The sequence below is a fragment of the Salvelinus sp. IW2-2015 genome, linkage group LG11 (genome assembly GCF_002910315.2).
Source record: "Salvelinus sp. IW2-2015 linkage group LG11, ASM291031v2, whole genome shotgun sequence".
In the NCBI taxonomy this organism is placed as follows: Eukaryota; Metazoa; Chordata; class Actinopteri; order Salmoniformes; family Salmonidae; genus Salvelinus; species Salvelinus sp. IW2-2015.
The window spans coordinates 38,531,024-38,556,250 of NC_036851.1; the positions used below are offsets into that span (position 1 = coordinate 38,531,024).

The window sequence follows — 25,227 nt, forward strand, 5'->3', positions numbered from 1 at the left end:
TGCCCAGTGGGGGTGTGTGTTGACTCCTATCATGCCCAGTGGGGGTGTGTGTTGACTCCTATCATGCCCAGTGGGGGTGTGTGTTGACTCCTATCATGCCCAGTGGGGGTGTGTGTTGACTCTTATCATGCCCAGTGGGTGTGTGTGTTGACTCTTATCATGCCCAGTGGGGGTGTGTGTTTGTGTGGGTGTCTGTATACTCACCGACGGTCAATCGTCACTGGACACTGTATCCATGGGACTGTACTATATGGACCTATTGTTAGGCAGGCTGGCCTCTGACCACCATAAAAAGGGATAACTACGGACCATGTGACCAGAAGGGAAGATTACCAATCTGTATCTCTGGTGACTCTGACTACCAGAATACCTTTCTCTGGTAACAACAAGACCAGGTCACGAGGACCATGGGAGGAAGCAGAAGGCATTGCTACTCATTGAAAACATGGGGAGAATCTCAATTGCATACTCCTCTTGTCCTCTCTCCTCATCTCCTTCTCTAAACCCATTGGATGAGAAAGCCAGAGGTCCCTCCCCTCTGACCTTCTRCTCCAATGGGTTTTGAGAAGTAGGTYAGGAAAGAGGACGRGAGGAGTATGCAATCGATATTCTCTCATGGACCACATCTTTATCTAGGGCCAACGGATASCCGTCCGTCTTTTCGCCTGCTGAAAAAGACTTTGAAACAGGTTTAGTCCCCTTGGAAGTCATGTATTTCAAAAGAAAACCCTAAGTTTGGTTGTGTGGTATATGTATATTTTTCTGTGTACCCCAGAATTATGTAAATTGTGATATGTGAATTATGTTGGGTCAGTCTTTCTGATTTGAGAGAGGGAATGAATGCTTTTGTACTGTTGTGGTGTAGAGATGTACAGTACCCACTGGACCTGCCTATGGTATGGGTCTACCCCAACACGTTATGGTATGGGTCTACCCAAACATGTTATGGTGTGGGTCTACCCAAACACGTTATGGTGTGGGTCTACCCAAACACATTATGCTATGGGTCTACCCAAACACATTAAAGACTCTTTTTTTGTCCACTCAGTCAGTGACTGTAGCTACTCTACTGTAGAACTTGTTGGATTGTGCGCTGTGTGTTTGTGTCTTCCATTGTTGAGTAGCTGTTGTTATCCAAGCTGTACCTAAGCTTCATTTGCCTATTTGATAATCGCTATTTGCATTTAAAATGTCTTTCAAATGTCTATTTTTAGCTTTTATCAATGCCTTCACTAATATTTTTTGCGTCAGTGCTTCTACACAACACATACGTGAATGTTGGGAAAATCTAACTGTTTYCTGGGGCCAGAGATGCACTGTATATCACAAAGAAAATGCTCTTTCAAACACAAAACTGAAACACCATTTAACTGCACCATTTAACTGAATCCAGTGGACATATTGCACTTGGATTTATTTCTCTTGCATTTTTCACTTACATTGGACTTTCATGTTGTTTCAAACTACAAAGGGATCCTGCCTATGTATTATCCAGTACTGTAGCTATAATAGAAAACACAACAGCACACTGACAGGATAAGGGCAAAACAAGGATTGTGTGTGTGATTTCATACATACCAGGGAAAAAACTCAACTACATGTACCTACAGCAGCATTGCTCTACCCATTTGTATCTTGTCTTTGGGAAGTGATTTCTCATTTTCTTCTGGAAGAGGCTTACACACTGGTCCAGTTTCACTCTGGCAGACAGACACTGTGACCTCTCGCAATGTAAAAAGTCACTTTTCATTGGAGTAAACTGCTTGTGGGCAGTGTACTATATCCACACATAATCAATGTCTTAATTCATAGGTGAGAGGGAAAGATCAAGATTAACTCATGAATTAGGGCTAAGAGTTTTGACCTGACCAAGAAATGACCTGACCATGAAAAATTGCCAATACCTAGGACCAGGTTTATTCCTGGTCCAAGTCACTTGGTCTGGGAAAAAAACTACTTCTGGTCATATAGTTTCTCTGTGAAGGAAGTTTCTCAAATAGAGCAGTTATTGGTAAGATATCATAACATCTTGGTGTCTGACGTTTTCAGATCACAATACAATTACAGACAGGCTAATACAGGTTAAGGCTGGCTTTCATAGGTGCTGAAATGTAACATGTAAAATGGAATATTTAGATACTATTTGGTTTGGTTTCCTTTGACATCACATACTGTTCAGCATACTCTGCCTAGGAGTTACTGACCAGTTCACCAGCCCTGTACAGTTATTTATTAATTTATGTCTGATTTAGCACATGAAGAATTGATAACTCTGAACATGTTTATTTTCCAGTTCATTCATGATTCATAAAGAGCACAGTTTTAGAAACAGGGATAGGTAGTCTGAACAGTTGTGTGTTGAATGACTAGAGGTTCGCCTCCCTGGGGCTAAAGAGCAGTAATCAAACAGCACTGGTATGCCTAACCCGGAACAACCAGTTTAACCACTGAACTCATTCAAAAACAACACATTATTTGACTGCCTTTTGAATGTGTCTGGTGGATATCTGCCTCTTTCTGTTTGGTTTCTAGAACATGAACAACATTTCCTCTGAGTTTCACAGCAGTCTGGATGGCTGCACTGTAGCTTTAGGCTCTGCAGTGTGAAGTTACAAGGTAAACTATATGATTGAAAGAGGACTTTCTCCATGTTGAGAGTGTAGGTGTTTGTTGTGTGCTATAAAGCTGATGACAGACATTGAAGTGAAAGTGTCTGATTTATTTTATGTGTGTCAGTTGTACCACTTTGGGGGAAAGGAGACTTCCTCGTCTCCTTTCCTTTCTGGTCTTGATACTGTAGCTAAGAGGAGAGTCGTATAGCTCTGGATCTCTATACAGTATATTACTCTGGCTAAAAGGGATATGATCAAAATATTGCTCTTGCCTCTCATGTTTAAATACAGACCAGTGATTATGAATGGAAGGAGACTGGGAAAGTGGTTCATTTGAAGGCATTGGGACTCCCAAACCTAGCCCCAAGCCCCTAGCACCTAGCTGCTATGTACTAAGTGTAGATCTGAAAGGATATGAAGCAATATGGTGATCATTTCACCTAGTTTACCAGGAGGCACCTGTCTAAATCTTTTAGATCTATGTGAAGTGCCTATCTGGTAGGGACTAGGGGTAGGGGTCTATTTGGGACTGGGTAAGGGTTTTACCTGGATCCTTCCAGGTCAAGGGACTGAACTCTGACCTCTATCATCCTGGGAAAATGGGACAGAATGTATATTTTTTAAATGAACTGGATCTTGTGTACTGTAAATACTGAGAATATCATTAATGTGACCTATTTCTTTAATTCAGTATATAGTTCTAGTTGTTTTTCTTAATTTTTGACCATGTTATGTAATATAATTTGCACTAAATAACAAAATAAACTTGAATTGAAAAGACGTTTGTGTATTTTTGTGAGCGTAGCCGATGCGTGTTTCATTTGATGAAAGCCCCATGTAAGAATAAACAGCCACTGACTCAGAAGCTTTTGTCAGTAACATTCCAAATCATTGCACCATCTTGTTTTTATGGAAATAACATTGAAATATGTCTAATTACAATGGAAACCTAACTATTTGGTTTATCTGTTCATCTCAGTGTAGCTCAATGGCCGGACCCTGATAATCATGRTTACTTTGAGGCAGGGAGGATTTGTCTCAGTCAGTCTGCGTACCTCTGTGTTCCATCACACCCATCCACCCAGGCCTCTATCCTGTCCCCATACTGAGGTAACAATTACATTAGATCAGGCTAAGTGTGAATCACCCTGGGTTAACCTCTGTGGGGAAACAACGCTCATCATTGCAGGAGTGTTGCTCAGACAAGATCTGCTGGCTAAAGCTAAGAGACCACAGATGACCACATAGAAACAGAAACACAGATGATGAGACTCTACAGTAGAATATTAATTTGAGCTACAGCAGGAAAATGATCCTGCATCAACAGGAAACATGAATTATGTGGATTATAATTAATGGACATTTTTGTATGGGTTGATATATTTTCGTAAGGGAAAATCAAACTTCAGAAGCCTTTTTATTATAAACCTCAAATACACTACACGTTTAAATGTCCTGCATTGCAGGAAAGTTCTCCTGCAACAGGGTGGACAAATTAAGATCCTACCTCTGTATGGAATTCGACCGCTAGGAGTCAATGCCCCATACCAGTGTTATACTATATATGGGAAAGATTCAAATTACAGTCTGGTATCTAGGCACTCTTATAACAAACTAGGGCCCCCCAACTGAAACAACCAATCAACTGTCGTGTCTTTGGCATCATTAAAAGTGAAGACTGTTATTTTATTAAATCAATTCTCTGTAATTATTATTACGTGATTAAACTAATCATGTAAATGTAATTAACTAGGAAGTCGGGACACCACGGAAAATCTTCAGATTACAAAGTAATAATTTTCAGAATATAACTCTTCAGATATTTTAATATCTGATCAATTAGGCTTCTATTATTGAATTATTCTTTACCTCACATCAGTCTCATTCCAAACGTCGTAAATTGTTGCCTATCTGCTTGAACCCAGCCTTTACTATAAATCGTCCATACACCAATTGACTTAATCATTTATTTACTGACTAACTAAATAATCACAGAAATGCATAAACAAACAAACAGTAGATATGTTACTAACAAATTATAGGTAAGATTCCCTAGTGGGCTAAGCCGATATGACGGCTTGGTGGACAAAGGGAAGTGGGTGTGGACTGAGAAAGAGCGGGAAAGACAAAATGGATCACTATACATAGTTGATAATTATAATGGTTGAACGGCTAATCCTAAGCACATGAACGCTCACTCATTCGYGAATAATTGCAATCAATATATATTTACGCCCATGTGTCTTAATCTTCCCTGTTGGAATCCGGTCCGTCTGCTGGAGAGTCAGTTCTTCCGAGTCTCTCTCTCTCTTTCTGTTTCCCTGTTTTCGTGGTTAGAATGGATACTTCAGAGTACCATTCAGAAATGTTCTCATAGATAGATGTTTCAGCAGTTGTCGGTATTCTCGTCTCAGGTTTACATCATTTCTAGCTGCAGACTAGTAATTAGTATCTAAGATTTGCTCGTATTCTGTCGGGATCGATAGTCTCAGAGTTGAACCATTTCCAGCCGTGTAGCCAATGCTCCACGTGGTATGGTTAGGAATTGAATAACTATTCGCAATCACAGCTCACGCTGTGGGTTTGCTTAGTCTAAACTCAAACCTGTGCTACCTTAGTTTACGCCGAGATATGCGTGGTCTGAAGAGGATTTCCTCAGGAGGGTTTTTTATTTGTAACAGTAGAAAAGGTGATTCTATGACGCCTGATCATGTCTGTGCTCACGGGGGTGGGCCAATGACTTACTTAAACTTTAAAGGGAATACAATTCTCTCATATWAAAGGTTCAACATCGCATTACACCATTTCACAAATAGTTTGATCTTTACTCATTSCTTTTATACAAGAATTAGAAACAAACCCCATAATTGAGAAATGTACCCATTCAGACATATAGTTATGTGTGTTTCCTGTCTTCTCTGAGGTCACCGAATGAAACACACTCGTCATACCCGTCCCTTAAGTGTCCACGGACCATTCCTACAAGTGGACATTTTGTTTCATTTTCCCATTTTGGGGATTTAGGAGTTCCGCCACGTGAAATCCTAGGTTCACTCTGTGGTCTCTCTGCATGAAAAGGGGGAGAGGGTCTCCTCCAGGAATTTACGACCTGAGATAACAGAACCTGGGTGTAGGAGAGAGTGAGGGGGGGAGCCATGATTTATACCCAGAAAGGACCACGTCATGACACAAACTAGCATGAGACACTCTCATAAGTATTAAAAGCTCAATCCAGGCACGAGGCACACACAAAAGCATTGACAATCAAGTTGGTCCAATCTTCTATTCTTAAGACATTCCCATGAGTTGTGCATTTGAGCCAGTGGGGGCTGCTGAGGGGAGGATGGCTCATAATGGCATCAAACACATGGAAACCATGTGTTTGATGTATTTCATACCATTCCACTGATTTCACTCCAGCCATTACCACAAGCCTGTCCTCCCCAATTAAGGTGCCACCAACCTCCTTTGATTTGAACCATGCGATATACAATGCCTTGCAAAAGTATTCATCCCCCTTGGCTTTTTTTCCTATTTAGTTGCATTACAACCTGTAATTTAAATGGATTTTATTTGGATTTCATGTAATGGACATACACAAAATAGTCCAAATTGGTGAAGTGAAATTACTGAAAAGTGGTACGTGCATGTGTTTTCACTCCCCTTGCTATGAAGCCCCTAAATAAAATCTGGTGCAACCAATTACTTTCAGAAGTCACATAATTAGTTAAATAAAGTCCACCTGTGTGCAATCTAATTGTCACATGATCTGTCACATGATTTCAGTATATATACAGTGGGGAGAACAAGTATTTGATACACTGCCGATTTTGCAGGTTTTCCTACTTACAAAGCATGTAGAGGTCTGTAATTTTTATSATAGGTACACTTCAACTGTGAGAGACGGAATCTAAAACAAAAATCCAGAAAATCACATTGTATGATTTTTAAATAATTAATTTGCATTTTATTGCATGACATAAGTATTTGATCACCTACCAACCAGTAAGAATTTCTGGCCCTCACAGACCTGTTAGTTTTTCTTTAAGAAGCCCTCCTGTTTCTCCACTCATTACCTGTATTTAACTGCACCTGTTTGAACTCGTTACCTGTTATAAAAACACCTGTCCACACACTCAATCAAACAGATTCCAACCTCTCCACAATGGCCAAGACCAGAGAGCTGTGTAAGGACATCAGGGTATAAATTGTAGACCTGCACAAGGCTGGGATGGGCTACAGGACAATAGGCAAGCAGCTTGGTGAGAAGGAAACAACTGTTGGCGCAATTATTAGAAAATGGAAAAAGTTCAAGATGACGGTCAATCACCCTCGGTCTGGGCTCCATGCAAGATTTCACCTCGTGGGGCATCAATGATCATGAGGAAGGTGAGGGATCAGCCCAGAACTACACGGCAGGACCTGGTCAATGACCTGAAGAGAGCTGGGACCACAGTCTCAAAGAAAACCATTAGTAACACCACTACGCCGTCATGGATTAAAATCCTGCAGCGCACGCAAGGTCCCCTGCTTAAGCCAGTGCATGTCCAGGCCTGTCTGAAGTTTGCCAATGCCATCTGGATGATCCAGAGGAGGAATGGGAGAAGATCATGTGGTCTGATGAGACAAAATAAGAGCTTTTTGGTCTAACTCCACTCACCGTGTTTGGAGGAAGAAGAAGTATGAGTACAACCCCAAGAACACCATTCCAACCGTGAAGCATGGAGGTGGAAACATCATCTTTGGGGATGCTTTTCTGCAAAGGGGACAGGACGACTGCACCGTATTGAGGGGAGGATGGATGGGGCCATGTATCGCGAGATCTTGGCCAACAACCTCCTTCCTCAGTAAGAGCATTGAAGATGGGTCGTGGCTGGGTCTTCCAGCATGACAACGACACGAAGCACACAGCCATGGCAACTAAGGAGTGGCTCCGTAAGAAGCATCTCAAGGTCCTGGAGTGGCCTAGCCAGTCTCCAGACCTGAACCCAATAGAAAATCTTTGGAGGGAGCTGAACGTCCGTATTGCCCAGCGACAGCGCCGAAACCTGAAGGATCTGAGAAGGTTCGTATGGAGGAGTGGCCAAAATCCTGCTCTGCAGTGTGTGCAAACCTGGTCAAGAACTACAGGAAACGTATGATCTCTGTAATTGCAAACTAAGGTTTCTGTACCAAATATTAAGTCTGCTTTTCTGATGTATCAAATACTTATGTCATGCAATTAAATGCAAATTAATTACTTAAAAATCATACAATGTGATTTTCTGGATTTTTGTTTTAGATTCCGTCTCTCACAGTTGAAGTGTACCTATGATAAAAATTACAGACCTCTACATGCTTTGTAAGTAGGAAAACCTGCAAAATCATCAGTGTATCAAATACTTGTTCTCCCCACTGTATATACCTGTTCTGAAAGGCCCCAGTCTGCAACACCACTAAGTAAGCGGCACCATGAAGATCAAGGAGCTCGCCAAACAGGTCAGGGACAAAGTTGTGGAGTACAGATTAGGGTTGGGTTATAAAAAAATATCCAAAACTTTGAACATCCRACGGAGCACCATTAAATCCATTATTAAAAATGGAAAGAATATGCCAAGAGAGGGCCACCCACCAAAACTCACGGACCAGGCAAGGAGGGCATTAATCAGAGAGGCAACAAAGAGACCAAAGATAACCCTGAAGGAGTTGCAAAGCCGCCACAAGGGAGATTGGAGTATCTGTCCATAGGACCACTTTAAGCCATACACTCCACAGAGCTGGGCTTTACGGAAGAGTGGCCCAAAAAAAGCCATTGTTAAATAGAAAAATTAGCAAACGCGTTTGGCGTACGCCCAAAGGCATGTGGGAGACTCCCCAAACATATGGAAGAAGGTACTCTGGTCAGATGAGACTAAAATTGAGCTTTTTGGCCATCAAGGAAAATGCTGTCTGGCGCAAACCCAACACCTCTCATCACCCCGAGAACACCATCTCCACAGTGATGCATGGTGGTGGCAGCGTCATGCTGTGGGGATGTTTTTCATCAGCATGCACTGGGAAACTGGTCAGAATTGAAGGAATGATGGATGGCGCTAAATACAGGCAAATTCTTAGGGGAAACCTGTTTCAGTCTTCCAGACATTTGAGACTGGGATGGAGGTTCACCTTCCAGCAGGACAATGACCCTAAGCATACTGCTAAAGCAACACTCGAGTGGTTTAAGGGGAAACATTTAAATGTCTTGGAATGGCCTAGTCAAAGCCCAGAACTCAATCCAATTGAGAAAAGATTGCTGTACACCAGCGGAACCCATCCAACTTGAAGGAGCTGGAGCAGTTTTGCCTTGAAGAATCACAGTGGCTAGATGTGCCAAGCTTATAGAGACATACCCCAAGCTGTAAAAGGTGTCTCTACAAAGTATTGACTTTGGGGGAGTGAATAGTTATGCACCCTCAAGTTCTGTTTTTTTGTCTTATTTCTTGTTTGTTTCACAAAAATATTTTGCATCTTCAAAGTGGTAGGCATGTTGGGGTAAATCAAATGATACAAACCCCCCCAAAATCTATTTTAATTCCAGGTTGTAAGGCAACAAAATAGGAAAAATGCCAAGGGGGTGAGTACTTTCGCAAGCCACTGTAGGTAGGCTATTACTATTAGCTATGTTTGGAGACAGTGTGTCTGTGTTATCATATGGACAATATTGCACAGTGAAATTTAAGGATGTCCATACAGTACCTGCTGCATTGTATGTTATACATCATGACTAACAACATAAGTATTTTGGGAATCAGGAGCAAAAGGGACAGTCTCTCACAACAATTTAGCTGTATACAGTGCATTCGGAAAGTATTCAGACCCCTTGACTTTTTCCACATTTTGTTACTTTACAGCCTTTTTCTAATATGGATTAKATTTTWAAAAATCCTCATCAATCAARACACAATACCCCATAATGACAATGCGAAAAACCGTTTTTTAGACAATTTAGCAAGTGTATTAAAATTAAAATAAAAACACCTTATTTACATAAGTATTTAGATCCTTTGCTATGAGACTCGTAATTAAGCTGATGCATCCTTTTTCCATTGATGAAATTTGTCACATGCGCCAAATACAACAGGTACAAAAATGCTTACTTACAAGCCCTTAACCAACAATGCAGTTTTAAGAAAACACCCCAAAAAAAGTAAGAGATGAAAATAACAAATAATTCAAGAGCAGCAGTAAAATAACAATAGTGGGGCTATATACAGGGGGTACCGGTGTCGAGGTAATATGTACATGTAAGGTAGAGTTATTAAAGTGACTATGCATAGATAATAACAGAGAGTAGCAGCAGCGTTCCAGAGGGGGCAATGCAAATAGTGGGTATCCATTTGATTAGCTGTTCAGGAGTCTTATGGCTWGGGGGTAGAAGCTATTTAGGAACCTCTTAGACCTAGACTTGGTGCTCCGGTACCGCTTGCCGTGCYGTAGCAGAGAGAAKAGTCRATGACTAGGGTGGCTGGAGTCTTTGACAATTTTTAGGGCCTTCCTCTGACACCGCCTGGTATAGAGGTGGCAGGAAGCMTGGCCCCGGTGATGTACTGGGCCGTACGAACTACTCTAAGTAGTGCCTTGCGGTCGGAGGCCGAGCAGTGATGCAACCCGTCAGGATGCTTTCGATGGTGCAGCTGTAGAACCTTTTGAGGACCCATGCCAAATAATTTCAGTCTCCTGAGGGGGAATAAGTTTTGTCATGCCCTCTTCATGACTGTCTTAGTAAGCTTGGACCATGTTAGTTTGTTGGTGATGTGGACACCAAGGAACGTGAAGCTCTCAACCTGCTCCACTGCAGCCCCATCGATGAGAATGGGGGCGTGCTCGGGCCTCCTTTTCCTGTAGTCCACAATCATCTCCTTTGTCTTGATCATGTTGAGGGAGAGGTTGTTGTCCTGGCACCACACGGTCAGGTCTCTGACCTCCTCCCTATAGGCTGTCTCATCGTTGTCGGTGATCAGGCCTACCACTGTTGTCATCAGCAAACTTAATGATGGTGTTGGAGTCGTGCCTGGACGTGCTGTCATGAGTGAACAGGGAGTACAGGAGGGGACTGAGCACGCATCTTTACTTTTACTCAAGTATGACAATTGGGTACTTTTTCCACCACTGGTAGCCATGCAAAAACCTGTAACTGGAGAGCAACACAGAGTGGAACATGAACTTGATTCTCAACACACTAGTAGGCCTATATAATCCCAAGGGTTAATAATGTATATATATTTAGAAAGACTGCCAAATGCATTCGACTSCAATATTTCTAACTATTGAGTTTATCTTGAAACCCAGTATTGTGATATTATTTGTGTGAACTATCACCATCTCAACACCTGTCACACTGAGCATACACTTTAGTATGCTGCAGGAGTCAGGATATTCACTTTCATTATATGACAGGGTAATTTCGTGTCATGTCATGCATAATCGCCATGTGGATTCCTGACGATGGTAACTGCGACGGTCCCTAAACATTTCTACAAGACCTCTTTCACGACGCCCCCTACATTTTCTGATGAAATCCTCTTCTGAAAAGTGGGCAGAGGAGTCGACCGACCGTACAAGGAATCGCAACCATGATTGTAAAAAACAGAAGTATCGCACTGAAGTACTATAACGAGCTTGTCTATTTAGTTGATATCTATTGAATATTATATTTCTCATACGGATGCATTCCATGATTTTATTGTAATGAATTGTTGAGCTTCGTTGAAGTCTCGGATCAAGGTTTGCAACTGCGCTGTCGCCTGGTGCTACGTGCGAGAATCTAACCAGCTTTTTCTCCAACCAAGACCAAGATGGATTGCATATCTTCGTTTATCCTGCATTTCTCCACATGCTATGACTCGCCAAGGCTTTGCTCACTTTCTACCTTCACTACCCCTGTTTGTACGATGCTTACCGCGCGAAATAAGTCTAACCACCACTCTCAGGAAAATGTCTCCCATACCATGGACAACATGGACGATGGTATTCGCTTGAACAGGAGGGCTAACCGGTATGCTATTGCTAGCCTTTCGGTGTAAGAAGCTGGATAAGGGACAACGGTAATGGATGTTTCACCTGCAACTATGGACAGTGCTCTGGAGTGCACACCAAGTTATGTCTCAAATGTGTCGCTAACAACTTCCAGCGAAACGAACAGCTCTCAAAATCAAGATTACGTTAGCTAGCCAGGTAACAGCTGTTCAAACTAGCATTATTAGCACTAGTTAACTAGATAACTAACGTTAGTTKTTGTTATCCTTTATTGCCAGACTAAAGTTTGATTGGCATATTTATTTTGGCAGTCTAGTTAATACACGAGTTATTAATATATTGTGAACTAGCTACTATATGTCAGCGTGTTAAATTGTCCTACACGTGTACGTTAGCTAACTAACCAAAAAGCTTTAACAAACTTCCCAGCAGGAAGTTGTCAAGCGGTATTCTTGATCGAAACTTTACTAATGTATCTTGCATAGTGACTATTTGTTAGCCACAAGCCAGTATTGAGAATGTTTAGAAACATGAATCGCGAGGAACACTTTTCTGGTGTGAAGACGCCTCCATCCACTCCCGCCGGGCATGGAGTGGCCTCTCTCCGGCAACCAAACCAGGAGCGCTCGTGGATGGGCATGTTCTCCGCGGTTTCTAGGCCTGCCCTGTCATTTCTGCAAAAGTATATACCATGGCGCCCTAGTACTCCTGCCCTGCCTGACAATGTGACAGGGTGGGTCAGTGGGGATTTCAAAGATAACTTTGTAGAGGCAGAAAGCACATTTTTAGGACAACTGGACGACGTCTTGCCTGGAACTCAACACCATGCACATCATCTATCGTACCTGCAATACCAGCATGGTGGCCCTGGGCTAGCAGCGTCAGGTAATAGTACTCCGAGTTGGTTGACAGCAGATTCTCTTTACGAGTTAGGGATTCAAAATGCTGCTGAAATGGACTTAAATATAAGGCAACAAACTCCGGTWGGATACCTCGCAATCGCGAGAGGTTTTCTCAGTCATGTTTTGTTGAACGCAGCGTCGGCTCAGGAAATGAAACACACGGAGCAAGGGCATGTACTCGGTGGGAACGGTTGGTCATCTGACGCAGTGTCAGCCAGAGAAAATAGTACCGCTGGTAACTGGTGGGGTGGGCTTTGGGGAACCAGTAGCGCTCAAGGGTGGCTGTCAAATTTGTCTTGGAGAAAAGAGGGCACTGGGGAAAACAACAGTAATGGTCATTGTTTTCAACCAGAGTGTGGTACAAAGGCTACAGTTACCAAGCCAACAGGGCTGTTTGCACAGATCGATGATAGCGAATCAATGGACGGCAAAAGCACTGGCGCCTCCTGCAACAAAGAGGAGCCAACTGACAATGGAAGCCTTCAAACGGCCACCTGGCCAGAGTCTCTCCCTTTCCCTGACAGTTTCTCGTTAGATCACCGGGAAACAGTCGGTAACAGTGATCATCTTGTCAGAGTTGGAGCTGTCACTGCCTGCAGTGAGGTGGCAGTTTTTACCCCTGACCAGGACAATGGCTATTCCAGTCTGGAAGAAGAACAATCCACCTCCAGACTGTACATGTTAAGGCCTCCCATTGAAGAGCTACAGGGGATCACAGAGATGAAGGAAGAGACCATCACATCTGACACACCAACACAGGGGAGCTCTGGAGAGAGTGGGCCAGAGAGGGACGCATCCAATCKGAGAGAAGTGGGTGAGACTGCTGCCACTGGAGGGATGGAATTAGAGGAGGAGGAAGAGATTGAGGACTCTGACTTCTCAGACTCTGAGGAAGAGGAAACGGCGGCTGAGGGTCCATCAGTGTCTACCACCGCTCTGCCCCCCTCCACCCCCCAGTGCAGTAACAAGGCCATTGCCTACATCATGGGCAGCCCCTGCAGCGACGACAGCCAATCAGACGACTCACTCAGCGAGGAGGATGACGACGATGGTTTCGACAGTGAGGGCTCATCAGAATTCTCCAATTCCGAGTTGTTGGATGACGATGAAGAGGAGGATGATTCTGAGACTGAAAGAKTGTGGAACTCACTGTGCCAAAGCAGGGACCCCTACAATCCCCAAAACTTCACTGCCCTCCTTACCACCCCCAAGACCATCCACTCCACCTCTACAGCCACCACAGCCTGCTCCACTCACACCTCACCCTCAGAGCAACCTCCCTCTCCCCTCTCTTCTTCCCCCTCTCCCGCGGAGGAGTTTGGCTCGGAGTCCAGCAGCAGTGAGGTGGATGAGGCTGAGAGCCTGAGGCTGTGGGACTCCTTCAGCACCTCCTCAGACCCCTACAGCCCATTCAACTTCCAGGCCCTGCTCAGGACTAGAGAGCCAGTATGGACCAGGGCAAAAGCAGGGACAGGGGCGTGCTGTAAGAAGAGCAGCAAGACAACCCCCCGTCATGGACAGGGCCAGGGACAGAGCCACTCACCCCCCCAGTACAYGAAGGAGGAGGCAGAGGAGAGACTGGACAGTGGCTTCTCAGAGATCCTTCCCACCCCAGAGATCACCACCATGGCCTGCGTCACAGTCAAAAAGGTCAGTATTGGCGACTTTCTGGTAGGCCTAAAGAAAGCGCCACACACCTTGATATTCATATGTTCCTCATTCTGTTTTTACAAAATGGTAGGTCTATTCTTAAATAATATCAGTCACATTGTCATCCATGGGCATTGGTCACTCACATGACTGTAGTAAAATGTGAGAACCTGGCAATGACTCCAAAAATGATTGATCTTCCCACTCAGCAGTTAACTGCTGGAGGCTGTTTGTTAATGAGTAGCTGAAGAGGAAGCATTGTTTTATCTCCTGTGGTGTACTTATACTGCATTGACATAGTCTGACGGGGCCAGCGGGTTTTCCAGACCCCGTGACTGACGTGAGTTTTTCTACATCACTTCGGCTCATGTGGTCTGGAAAGACGTGTACGTTCATTAAAAAATAAATAATAATTGGAGCTCATTGTTCAAACTTCTTATCCGACGTGGTTATCACACKGTTTTTGGGCTGGGTTGTTGTGGGAAAATTCAAACTTTACCACATTCTCTAACTGATGGATTTAGAACTTTGGAGTCTATTACTCACTCAGCATACAGAAAGGGGAAGAGGGACTGACTGCATTTGCTGTTCTGTTTTTATGTGTTAGTATTCCTGTCTGACTGTGTGAGTGATGGAAACCTATGCAACAACCCTTTCCCCCGCTCTCTTGTGATCCGCTGGTGTAAGAGTCCCATATCTGTACCAGGGAGACCAGAGTCGGAGAGGCTGGGTGCACTTAGTGATCCTCTACAGCTCTGTATAATGTAATAAAACATTTTTCATTATAGACATTCCCATTGAAATGTGCTGAAATGCTATGACTGACCAGTCACTCATAGAGCTGTAGCTAAAGCAGCACATTGACTGATGTTAGGACACGATGTGACCTGAAGGCTCTGTAGGCTAAAGCAGCACATTGACTGCTGTTAGACAGATGTGAGTGAAGCCTGTAGCTAAAGCAGCACATTGACTGCTGTTAGACAGATGTGAGTGAAGGCTGTAGCTAAAGCAGTAGTAATACTCTAGCAGTACATTGCTGTGAAACGTGTCTGTCCCAGCCAGTGGAATGGAAGATAATCAGCATGAGAGTAGACCTAGTCATCCACGAGCACAGTCCCACGGCTGTCTTTGATATAGTCTGGCTGTATTTTCCATGCCCTTTGTATTACATTATCCTCCTATTAGGAGCACACAACTGCCATGTTACTTAGCAACGGTGATAACTGAGCGAGACGGAAATTGAATTTCTCTGAAGCCCTTATATTTTTATTTCTCTGACTCGACGCGCTGGCTCATAACGTTCTTGCAATGCTTCCACAACGTTCTCCCAACCCTTCAGCCCATGCCGAGCAGATTTCAGTGTCTTCCGTCTGTAATAACCTCCACTCTGATGGTGTATGATGGTACTGGTAACCTCAGTAGGCTGCTGCTTATGGAGGATATTTATTGTCTCTGTGATGAGCTATGGGGCATCCATCACACAGCCAATCCCCCCTCCCCCCCTTTAAAAAAAAACTTTGCCTCCTGGTCTCTGCCCAAACGGTTGCAGCTCTAGACGTGTAGTGTGGCCTCCCAGTGATGAGCGATGGGTATAAATCTAAATCATTTCATTGTCACATTAGGAATGCTGCTTAGAGGGCCTAGTTGAGTTTCTTAAATTGATTGAGTGAAATTTGAAAAAATGCAGAGAGCTGTGGAGCAAGTGTGTTTTTCATTATGTGTGTGAATGTCGGTTAGGACTACCGTTTAAAATGGAAGTGTCTTTTGTTGTTGACATAATTGTAGGTTTCAGTTTTGGATGCTTTATGCACTGCAGTTTCTCCTTTCAGAATATTGAGGTGATATTGAGTTGACCTAGTTTTGTCAAGCTGAAATGTCGTCTAGTGAGTTTGAATGTACGCAGAAGTAAACTTTACATCTGGCCTGCAGGTGTTTCAGTGAGAAGGTTCTAGTCTGTGGTGATGTATGTAGTTCTCTCTCTCCAGGTGGGTTTCCGTGATGAGGTGGATGAGTTTTACGCCAGCGAGGACGATGAGGACAGGCGTGGGCCGTGGGAGGAGCTAGCCAGAGACCGCTGTCGCTTCCTCCGCCGTGTTCAAGAGGTGGAGGAGAGCATCGGCTACGTGTTCAGCTCCACCTTCCGCCTCACCGTCTGCCAGAGACTACAACACCACAGCTGACCCCTAACCTCTGACCACTACAACACAACTGATCGTAAATCCTGTTTCTCTGTGACCCTCTAACACCCCTCCCTGTCCCTAAATCCTATTTTCAACAGACTGCATCAGAACTTCTTAGTCATCCCCCCTACCCAGTGACCCCCCCCCAACTCCCAAACCTTCAGACTGGATGTGCAGAAAATACCACTTCAGAGCTATTGACTAGACCAGTGGTTTCCAAACTGTGGGTCGGAACCAGAGGTTCAGGTGGGTTGCTTGTGCGTTACAAAAAATATATATACTTTTTTAATGCATTTTTGAGATGGAAAAATCTTTCTTRGTACACTTAAACAACTAAATAGAAAGTGCGTATAAAAGATAATGGACCTATATATTTMTCCTCATTAAAAATGGCTTAAAATATKATTTTTAATTTCAGCTTCAGTAAAAAAAATGTGTAGACTTACAGGAAATAAGCTTTAAAACTGCAACATTTTTACTTTGGTCTATGCATGTTTTTTTTCACCGTTCAATTTATGGAAGTAAAAAGTTTGGGAACCCCTGGACTAGACGACATCCCTTCAGCTCTCTCTCCTGACCCCTTACTGTCACTCTGGGGTGTTGAAGACTTGATAATACAGACTTTCTCCCTTTCTTCCCACCCGCCTCCTGATCGTTTSCTGTTTTGTTTGAATCTCAGTGGAGTGATTACCTAATGTAGGATATGATTAAGGGCGACTGCATATTGCTAACTAGGAGGTATACATGTAATGTAAAGGTAGAAGGGCTTACTGGATGCACTGGGACAAACCCAGTCTAACACAGAGCAGCTATTCTGCTGAGCTGTGTGCTCAGTAACCTGACTGGAAAACAGAACTCTACACAAGACACTTCAGCCAAAAGTGTCTTTTATATTTCGTTTTAAAATTGGTTTTATTATTTTGTCCCGTTGATTTAAACTGCGCTTTTGGCATTGCTCCYTCCTTCTCTCTGACACATCCATCTGGGTCTCTGCTCTCAGTAGTGTTCTCAGTTTCATGTGATTGTGATCTGAACCCAGGCATGGTCAGTATTTAAGACGTTCAGCATAGTCCTACTCAGCACCCACAGCCAAATGGCCCACTGTTCTCTGAAGCTGGATTGGGTTTAAGAGCTTTTGGAATGCAAACTTGGTTTTTAATGAGTTTKTTTTTTCCTTTTTTGAAATGTTATCTTCCTGTAAACCATGACATGCAGAGTACACACTATCATTGACAGTGTTCTATTTGATTTGATCCTACGCAGGGGTTGTAAACATACAGTATGAAGTGTAAAACACTTCAAAACACTCCAACTGTATTGGTGGTTAGTGTTAAAACCAAGCCTGTGTTGTCTTCCTGGTTTCAATCATTTCACAGGACCGAGTTTGGGAAAGCCTGATTCAGCAGTCGCTCTTATTGAGAGTGACTTACAGGTATTTATTGCCAAACAAGCAGGTATTTCTAGTGAACAGTCAGAGATCCTCTGACTATTTCTGGGCTGAAGTGAAGGCTATAAGGGTTAAGTGGAAGTATGTGCATGATCCTTGTCTTAAATATCCTCCTTTCCTCTATCTACTTCCCTCACTGTGGTTCCCAGAATAAACAATTGCTTTAATCTATCTACAATTTGCACCAATAGACCTTCAATAATGCTTTCTCAAATGTAAAGCTTGCATCCATCAATGGTCATCTTGGAAAGGAGATGTGTTAAGGAAGCCCTTCTCTAGTTATAACACATCTTAAGTGCTTTTCGTGAGACCCAAATTCACTGAACTTAAACCTCTTACCCCTGCTATTTAACCATGTGATGCCTGTACGGACCCAGTGTTGTGTATCTATTGTTGAGGGGTTAGTGTCCCTGTGGATAAAGTGTTAACCTCTGTTGTGACCAGGTGGGAAAAAAGCAGGGATGTGAAACGCACGATATTCTGAAGTGATTCTCATAATGAAAAAAATACAATATGAAAGCTGTGCTCGGATCTGAAGAATATAAACTCTTTAACTTGGTGTTATTTTAGTCAGTAAAATTAACATGAAATTGTTTTATTTTTGTAAAACATTTTAGAATGAGTTAGTTGCGCTGCATAACTTATACATTTTGAATTCATATTCATTGAAAATAAATCAATATTGAATTATGAATGAGTTTCTTCTTGTTTCTTGCTCCACATTTCCCAGCAAATCATTTTCTGGTCTTAATTWGTTAAAATCTGGTTCGGGCGCAACACCGGACTGGAGGGAGGGTTGTGATGATCATCATAAAAGGGCACTTGACCCCAAACTGGTACGGCACCATTAAACAGTGTCCAAAACATTAAGAACKCSTTTCTTTTGCTCTCAACAGCCTCAATTCATGATGGCATGGACTCCACAAGGCGTTAAAAGCATTCTACAAGGATGCTGGCCCATGTTGGCTCCAATGCGTCCCACAGTTGTGTCAAGGTGGTTGGATGTACTTTGGGTGGTGGACCATTCTCGCTCGATACACACAGGAAACTTGAGCGTAAAAATAAAACAAAAACAGGGGAGTTGCAGTTCTTGACACAAACCGGTGCGCCTGGCACCTACTACAATACCCCGTTCAAAAGCACTAAATCTTTTGTCATGTTGTGTTGATAACATGCTGTGTTACGTGTTGCTGCCATGCTGAGCCGTTGTCTTAGGTCTCTCTTTATGTAGTGTTATGGTGTCTCTTATTGTGATGTCTGTTTTGTCCTATATTTATTTATTTTTCAAATCCCAGCCCCCTTTATTTATTTTTCAAATCCCAGCCCCCTTCCCCGCAGGCCTTTTGGTAGGCTGTCATTGTAAATAATAATTTATTCTTAACTGGCTTGCCTTGTTAAATAACACATTCACCCTCTGAATGACACACATACATAATGTCTCAAGGCTTAGAAATCCTTCTTTAACCGGTCTCATCCCCCTTCATCTATACTGATTGAAGTGGATTTAACAYGTGACATCAATAAGGGATCATAGCTTCCACCTGGATTCACCTGGTCAGTCTCATGGGAAGAGCAGGTGTTCTTAATATTTTGTACACGCAGTGTAGATAGGTTCGTCACTAGCTACCACAGACAAAGTTATAAAACACCTATTTCTGCAATGTATCTTCCTAAATTCAGATCTGAACCTTAACGCTAACCACACTGCTAACCTTATGCCTAACCCTAACCTTAAATGAAGACCAAAAAGCACTTTTTTTATTTGTTGATTTTTACAATAAAACCAATTTGGACTTTGTGTTTGTGTTATCTAGTGGAAACCTGAATATAGTGATCCACTTTTCTACTGTCCACACAGTAAAAAAAAAAATCAGAATGTACTGTAACATTGTATGCACCTGGGCTGTACTAGGCCCCAGTATTTAGCATGGAGTCAGTGGCTTTTTTTATCTTAGCAACTGGAGCCAGTCAGCAATGTGAATGTGCAGTAGGAGGTCAAAACATGCACAGATGCAAACAGCTGTCAGAGACCAACAGGTCCACCTCCCCAAAACACCACAGGCCTAGAAAGGATTATAGAAAGATTAGCCTATTTTGGGGGGATTTCAGCCTCAATCCTAGAGGCACTCAAAATCAGGTAAGAGATGGGTGGCTAAATATATAGAGATAAACAAATCCTTCTACAGATCATTATGGATAGTGGATACATGGCAATCATTTTAATAGGATAAAACCAATGATGTACATATARAAACACTTGGATTTGTCAGTGGTATTTGTTTAAGATACTTATGCCCACAAGAGCGAGCTATATTATAAGTTATATATTTTTTGTAAAAAACGTTTTTTTTTATTGAAACACAATCTACAGCTCAACATTGACATTACATTCAGTCATCTGTTCCCATAGTTTTTTTGTAATGTTCCATTATCAACCAATAGAGGTCGCTCTTGCTTATAACAGGAGCGGACCAGTCGATCGACTGAGATGGAGATCTCAATTGCATACTGCGCACGCCCTCGTCTCCTTAAAACCTATTGGATGAGAAAGTCAGAGGTCCGTCCCCTCTGACCTTCTCCTGTAATGAGTTTTGAGAAGGAGACGAGGACGTGAGGAGATCTTCCCGAGGACTGTGCAACTGCTTTCTGCTTAAAACGATCATAATTGTGATTTGCTGCGTTACAACATGAGACATTTGCTTATTAATGAATTGACATGCATTGCAATAGCCTTTTTGCAAACCAAGTAGCATACAGTATGTGGTTATATTTATTATTTGTAGAAAACTGAAAAGGTGTAGGATAGGACTAAATGTTGATTGCTGGATGCAGATTTAATCCATTTAATCAATTTAATCAGTGTGTGGCTTTCACAGTTTTTGTGGTTGCATTATAAAAAATATGAAGAACCAATCAAATCTGAAACAGTTCAGTTGAGATTAGTCTATATTTTTGCATTTATGTGACCTGTGTGGCAAAGTCTGATCAAAGTCTGAGAACCATATTCCTCTCCTGATATTCGGTGCTCCGCCTGCAGGTACATCCTGGCCATGGAAAAGTTCATCTGGGACTGGCCAATGCTGTCATCTCATTGGCTGAATGGAATGCCTGGAGGTGGTGCCTAGGAGGAGATTAAAGGCATGTCTCTCTCTAATGAAAGGGGAATTGAACAGCTGTGACGTTGCCACCCACCACCAATCCAGAGAGCACTCTCTCCCCTCCCTCCCTCTCCCCCTTCCTCTCTCCCCCTCCCTTGCTCTCTCTTCATCTCCCTCTCTCTCTATCTCCCCATCATCACTGCATACAGAATTACTGCCAGCCTGGATGGGGTCATGTGACATTTAAATACCCTGGGATTTTCAACTGGGCATGCTCCATTGTATCACTTGGCCGCTTCCCCTCCTCCTCTTCAACTCCTCCCTCTATCCGTCCCTCCTTTATTCATCCTTTCCTGAGGAGAGGATGCCTATTATTGTCCTGTATCCCTGCTGTCACGCTGGAGCCTGTAGTTACTGGGGCTACTGTCTCTAGCTGTATCTCTGTTTCTTTCTCTATGGTTCTCTGGCTGACAGAGAGCTGTCTTTACCCTGTACTGTGAGGGTGTGGAGGGATAGATAGTGTGTTATTCCTTGTTCCTCTCCCATCTCCTGATGTCTAACCGGACTGACTGACCGTCTGCTGCTCTCTGCTCTCTCCTAGATGGATGAATGGATAGATGTACATGGTTCTAGCCTGTCTGTCTAACACCCTCATTGACTAGCTGACTACAGAGGAAGAAGGAGGAGGGACACCGCAAACATCAATTCAGCAGGTGGCTGGTAAGGGACACGCAGATTCATAGTGTCTGTGTGCAGGCACCACCAGTGCATTTCCAACATGTCTTGACTTTATGGAAATAAGCAAGTTAGAGGGAGCACTAGTGTCTGCGTTACTGTGTCTGTGTTTCTGTGTTACTGTGACTGTGTTTGTATGACTGTGTGTCTGTGTGTATTTGCTTTTAAGTATACAGTGCAATTGCTGTGTGTTAATGTTGATGGTCATTGACTGTGTTTTTATTCCTGCACACAGACCGATGCTCTCTCATATTGCAGAGAGAGGGTTGGGTCAGAGAGGGCAGAGGTTGGCTGGTGGTTGAAGTAGTGGTTGGGTGGAGCTTGAGTTATGGTTGTGGCTAGGTTTGGGGGCTCAGATGTTTTGGGGTGAGGCCAGTTGCCAGGTTGTTGGTCCCAGTGTTGGAGCCCCACTGCAGATGGGCATAGTCTGTCAGTCAGGGACGCACTCACGCACGCACGCACSCACCACACATACACACACTGCACATGCATTTACACAATACTTAAACACTCCCACAACAACACAGTACTGATTCCCACCAGTCTCCAGCATGTTGATATGTTAATGGGTGGCATTTTGCAGTGCTATGCTGTATGTTAAATGCCTCATGGCAGGACTAAGCCCATCCAATCCCAACCAAGCCAGGCACGGCCAATCTGAGCCAAAGCAGGGGGGGATGAGGTGGACTTTGATTCAGAGGATAAGCGTGATTGACTTCAACAGGCGTCCCTCGTGTGTGTGTGTGTGTGTTGTCGGTCTGTGTGTCTGTTGGTGTGTGTGTGTGTGTGTGTGTGGTGTGTGTGTGTTGTGTGTGTGTGTGTGTTGTGTGGTGTGTGTGTGTGTGTGTGTGTGTGTGTGTGTGTGTGTGTGTGTGGTTGAATGAGTCTCCAGGTGTCTGATAACATTGGCTTAATACACCCTACAGTGACTGAGAATAGACTGACCCGTTTAATGCCTGTTTAGCGTTAGGTATTGTAGTGTGTGTGTTTGTCTATGAGACCTGGCAGTTGCCGGCAATTGAGGTGCTTCCGATTTGCTTTTCTATGAATGCATGTGGATGGAAACTCACACACATATGCTCACGCACACAGACTGTACAACACACAGTCTTGTACAGCTAACCGTGAGGGGACACACAATTTAGTTCCCATTCAAAAATCCCTATTTTCAGTAACCCTTAACCCTAAACTAACCTGAACTCTTACCCCTAACCCCAATCCCAAAAACCTTGTGGGCACTAACAAAATGTCCTCAGTTTGTCAATTTTTATTTGTTTTAACTATTCTGGTGGGGAATTCGGTCCCCACAAGAATAAGTTAAACACGTCATCCACACACACACACACACACCACACACGTCTTCCTGTCTCTTGGCAGGTCACACTATGTTTCTGATGGTGATTCCTAGCACTCTTGGCAAGCGGTGGCCTGGAAATAATGCCCAAAATAAGAGCCGTGATTTTGATTGAACGTCCCTCTGCCCTGTTGGCTCTCTCTGTCATTCTCATCTATCGTATTCTATCTATCTATCTATCTATCTATCTATCTATCTATACTATTCTATCATCTATCTATCATTATCTATCGATCTATCTTATCTATCTAAATCTATCTATCTATCTATCTATCTATCTAATTCTAAAATTGAAGTCGGAATTTACATACACTTAGGTTGGGAGTTCATTAAAATAGTTTTTCAACCACTCCACACATTTTTGTTCACCAAACTATAGTTTTGGCAGGTCGGTTTAGGACATCTTACCTTTGTGCATTGACACAAGTAATTTTTCCAAACAATTGTTACAGACAGATTATCTCACTTATACTTCACTGTATCAAACACAATTCCAGTGGGTCAGAAGTTTACAACACTAAGTCACTGTGCCTTTAAAACAGTTTGGAAATTACAGAAGATGATGTCATGGCTTTAGAAAGCTTCTGATAGGCTAATTGACATCATTTAGTCAAGTGGCAGGTGTAACCTGTGGGACCACATAGCTGTCATACCCTCAGGAAGGAGACGCGTTCTGTCTCTAAGAGATGAAAACGTACTTGGTGCGAAAAGTGCAAATCAATCCCAGAACAACAGCAAAGACCTTGTGAGATCTGCGAGGAAACAGGTACAAAGTATCTATGTACCACAGTAAAACGAGTCCTTTATATCGACATAATTCGAAATGGCCGCCAGCACGGAAGAGCCCACGCTTCAAAACCGCCATTAAAAAAAGCCAGACTATGGTTTGCAACTGCACATGGGACAAATAATCGTACTCTGCGTCTGATGAAAAAAATAACAAAACTGTTTGGCGCTTAATAACCATCGTTTATGTTTGGAGGAAAACAGGGGGAAGTGTTGCAAGCCGAAAAACACCACCCCAACCGTGAAGCACCCGGGGCCGGCGGTGCGGCAGCATTTATGTTATTTTGTTTTGTAGGGGTGCTTTGCTGCAGGAGGGACTGGTGCCACTTCACAAAATAGATTGGCAGTCATTGAGGGAGGAAAATGATGTGGATATCATTGAAGCAACATCTCAAGACATCAGTTCAGGGAGTTAAAGCTTGTCGCAAATGTGTCTTCCAAATAGACAATGACCCCAAGCATACTTCCAAAGTTGTGGCAAAATGGCTAGGACCACAAAGTCAAGGTATTTGGGAGTGGCCATCCACAAAGGCCCTGACCTCATTCCATAGAAAATGTGTTGGCAGAACTGAAAAAGCATGTGCGAGCAAAGGAGGCCTACCAAACCGACTCAGTTACACCAGCTCTGTCGGGAGGAATGGGCCTAATTCACCCAACTTATTGTGGGAAGCTTGTGGAAGGCTACCCGGAAAACGTTTTGACCAAGTTAAACAATTTCAAGCAATTGCTACCAAAGACTATTTGAGTGTATGTAAACTTCTGACACTGGGAATGTGATGAAAGAAATAAAAACTMAAATAAAWAAATCATTCTCTCTACTATACATTCTTAAAATAAAGTGGTGATCCTAACTGACCTAAGACAGGGAATTTTTACTAGGATTCAAAGTCAGGAATTTTGAAAAACGGAGTTTAAATGTATTTGGCTAAGGTGTATGTYAACTCTGACTTCAACTGTATCTATCTTTCTCTCTCTCTCTCTTGCTCTCTCTCTCTCTTGCTCTCTCTCTTGCTCRCTCTCTCCCCTCACTGTTTCTTTCCCCCTATCTCTCCTACTGTGTGCTGTTTGCTGTGTGTTGATTGGTTTGTAGATAATATAACTGTTATCCTGCATCCCTATTGGTTGACCAAGTGTTGTTTCCCTGTGATGACTGCAAGATGTTGTTTGTTATGGTTGTTCTGAACTGTGTGTGTGTGTGTGTGTGTGTGTGTGTTTAAGCAGGGAGTGGGGTTATTGCCGCAGTGCTTGCTTTCTGCACCCGATTTGGAGAGTGAGCTAAGGAGACTGGCAGAGGGTGTGATCAGAAATTTAAGCACGTATCAGTGCACACACACACAGGCACACGCACACACGCACACATACTGCGTGCTTGTAGTGTTTCAGTAGAATACTGAGCAGGGTGGAGTGAATACTGTGTTTCAGTAGAATACTGAGCAGGGTGGAGTGAATACTGTGTTTCAGTAGAATAC

At 43.1% G+C, this 25,227-nt stretch overlaps 2 protein-coding genes and 1 long non-coding RNA gene across 3 annotated transcripts in view; all 3 read left to right on the forward strand.

Annotated features, from left to right (window-relative positions):
• The window catches only part of LOC111970337 (phosphatidylinositol 4-phosphate 3-kinase C2 domain-containing subunit beta-like), a 79,846-nt gene extending 76,454 nt beyond the window's left edge, over positions 1-3,392 (forward strand). Inside the window, 1 exon segment of the mRNA XM_023997016.2 lies at positions 1-3,392. This exon segment is cut by the window's left edge and continues 393 nt beyond it. The gene's annotated coding sequence lies outside the window, so the exon portion shown is untranslated.
• Positions 3,393-11,111: 7,719 nt separating this feature from the next.
• On the forward strand, positions 11,112-18,479 carry LOC111970338 (protein phosphatase 1, regulatory subunit 15B). The gene is made up of 2 exons (XM_023997017.2): positions 11,112-14,158; positions 16,144-18,479. Exons 1-2 carry the CDS (start codon positions 12,125-12,127, stop codon positions 16,336-16,338), a joined length of 2,229 nt encoding a protein of 742 aa, XP_023852785.1. The 5' UTR covers positions 11,112-12,124; the 3' UTR covers positions 16,339-18,479.
• Positions 18,480-21,265: 2,786 nt separating this feature from the next.
• LOC111970345 (uncharacterized) overlaps positions 21,266-25,227 on the forward strand; it is a 119,015-nt gene continuing 115,053 nt past the window's right edge. The window contains exon 1 of the long non-coding RNA XR_002878106.2: positions 21,266-21,603. This is a non-coding gene — a long non-coding RNA (uncharacterized lncRNA). The remainder of the gene's footprint in view (positions 21,604-25,227) is intronic.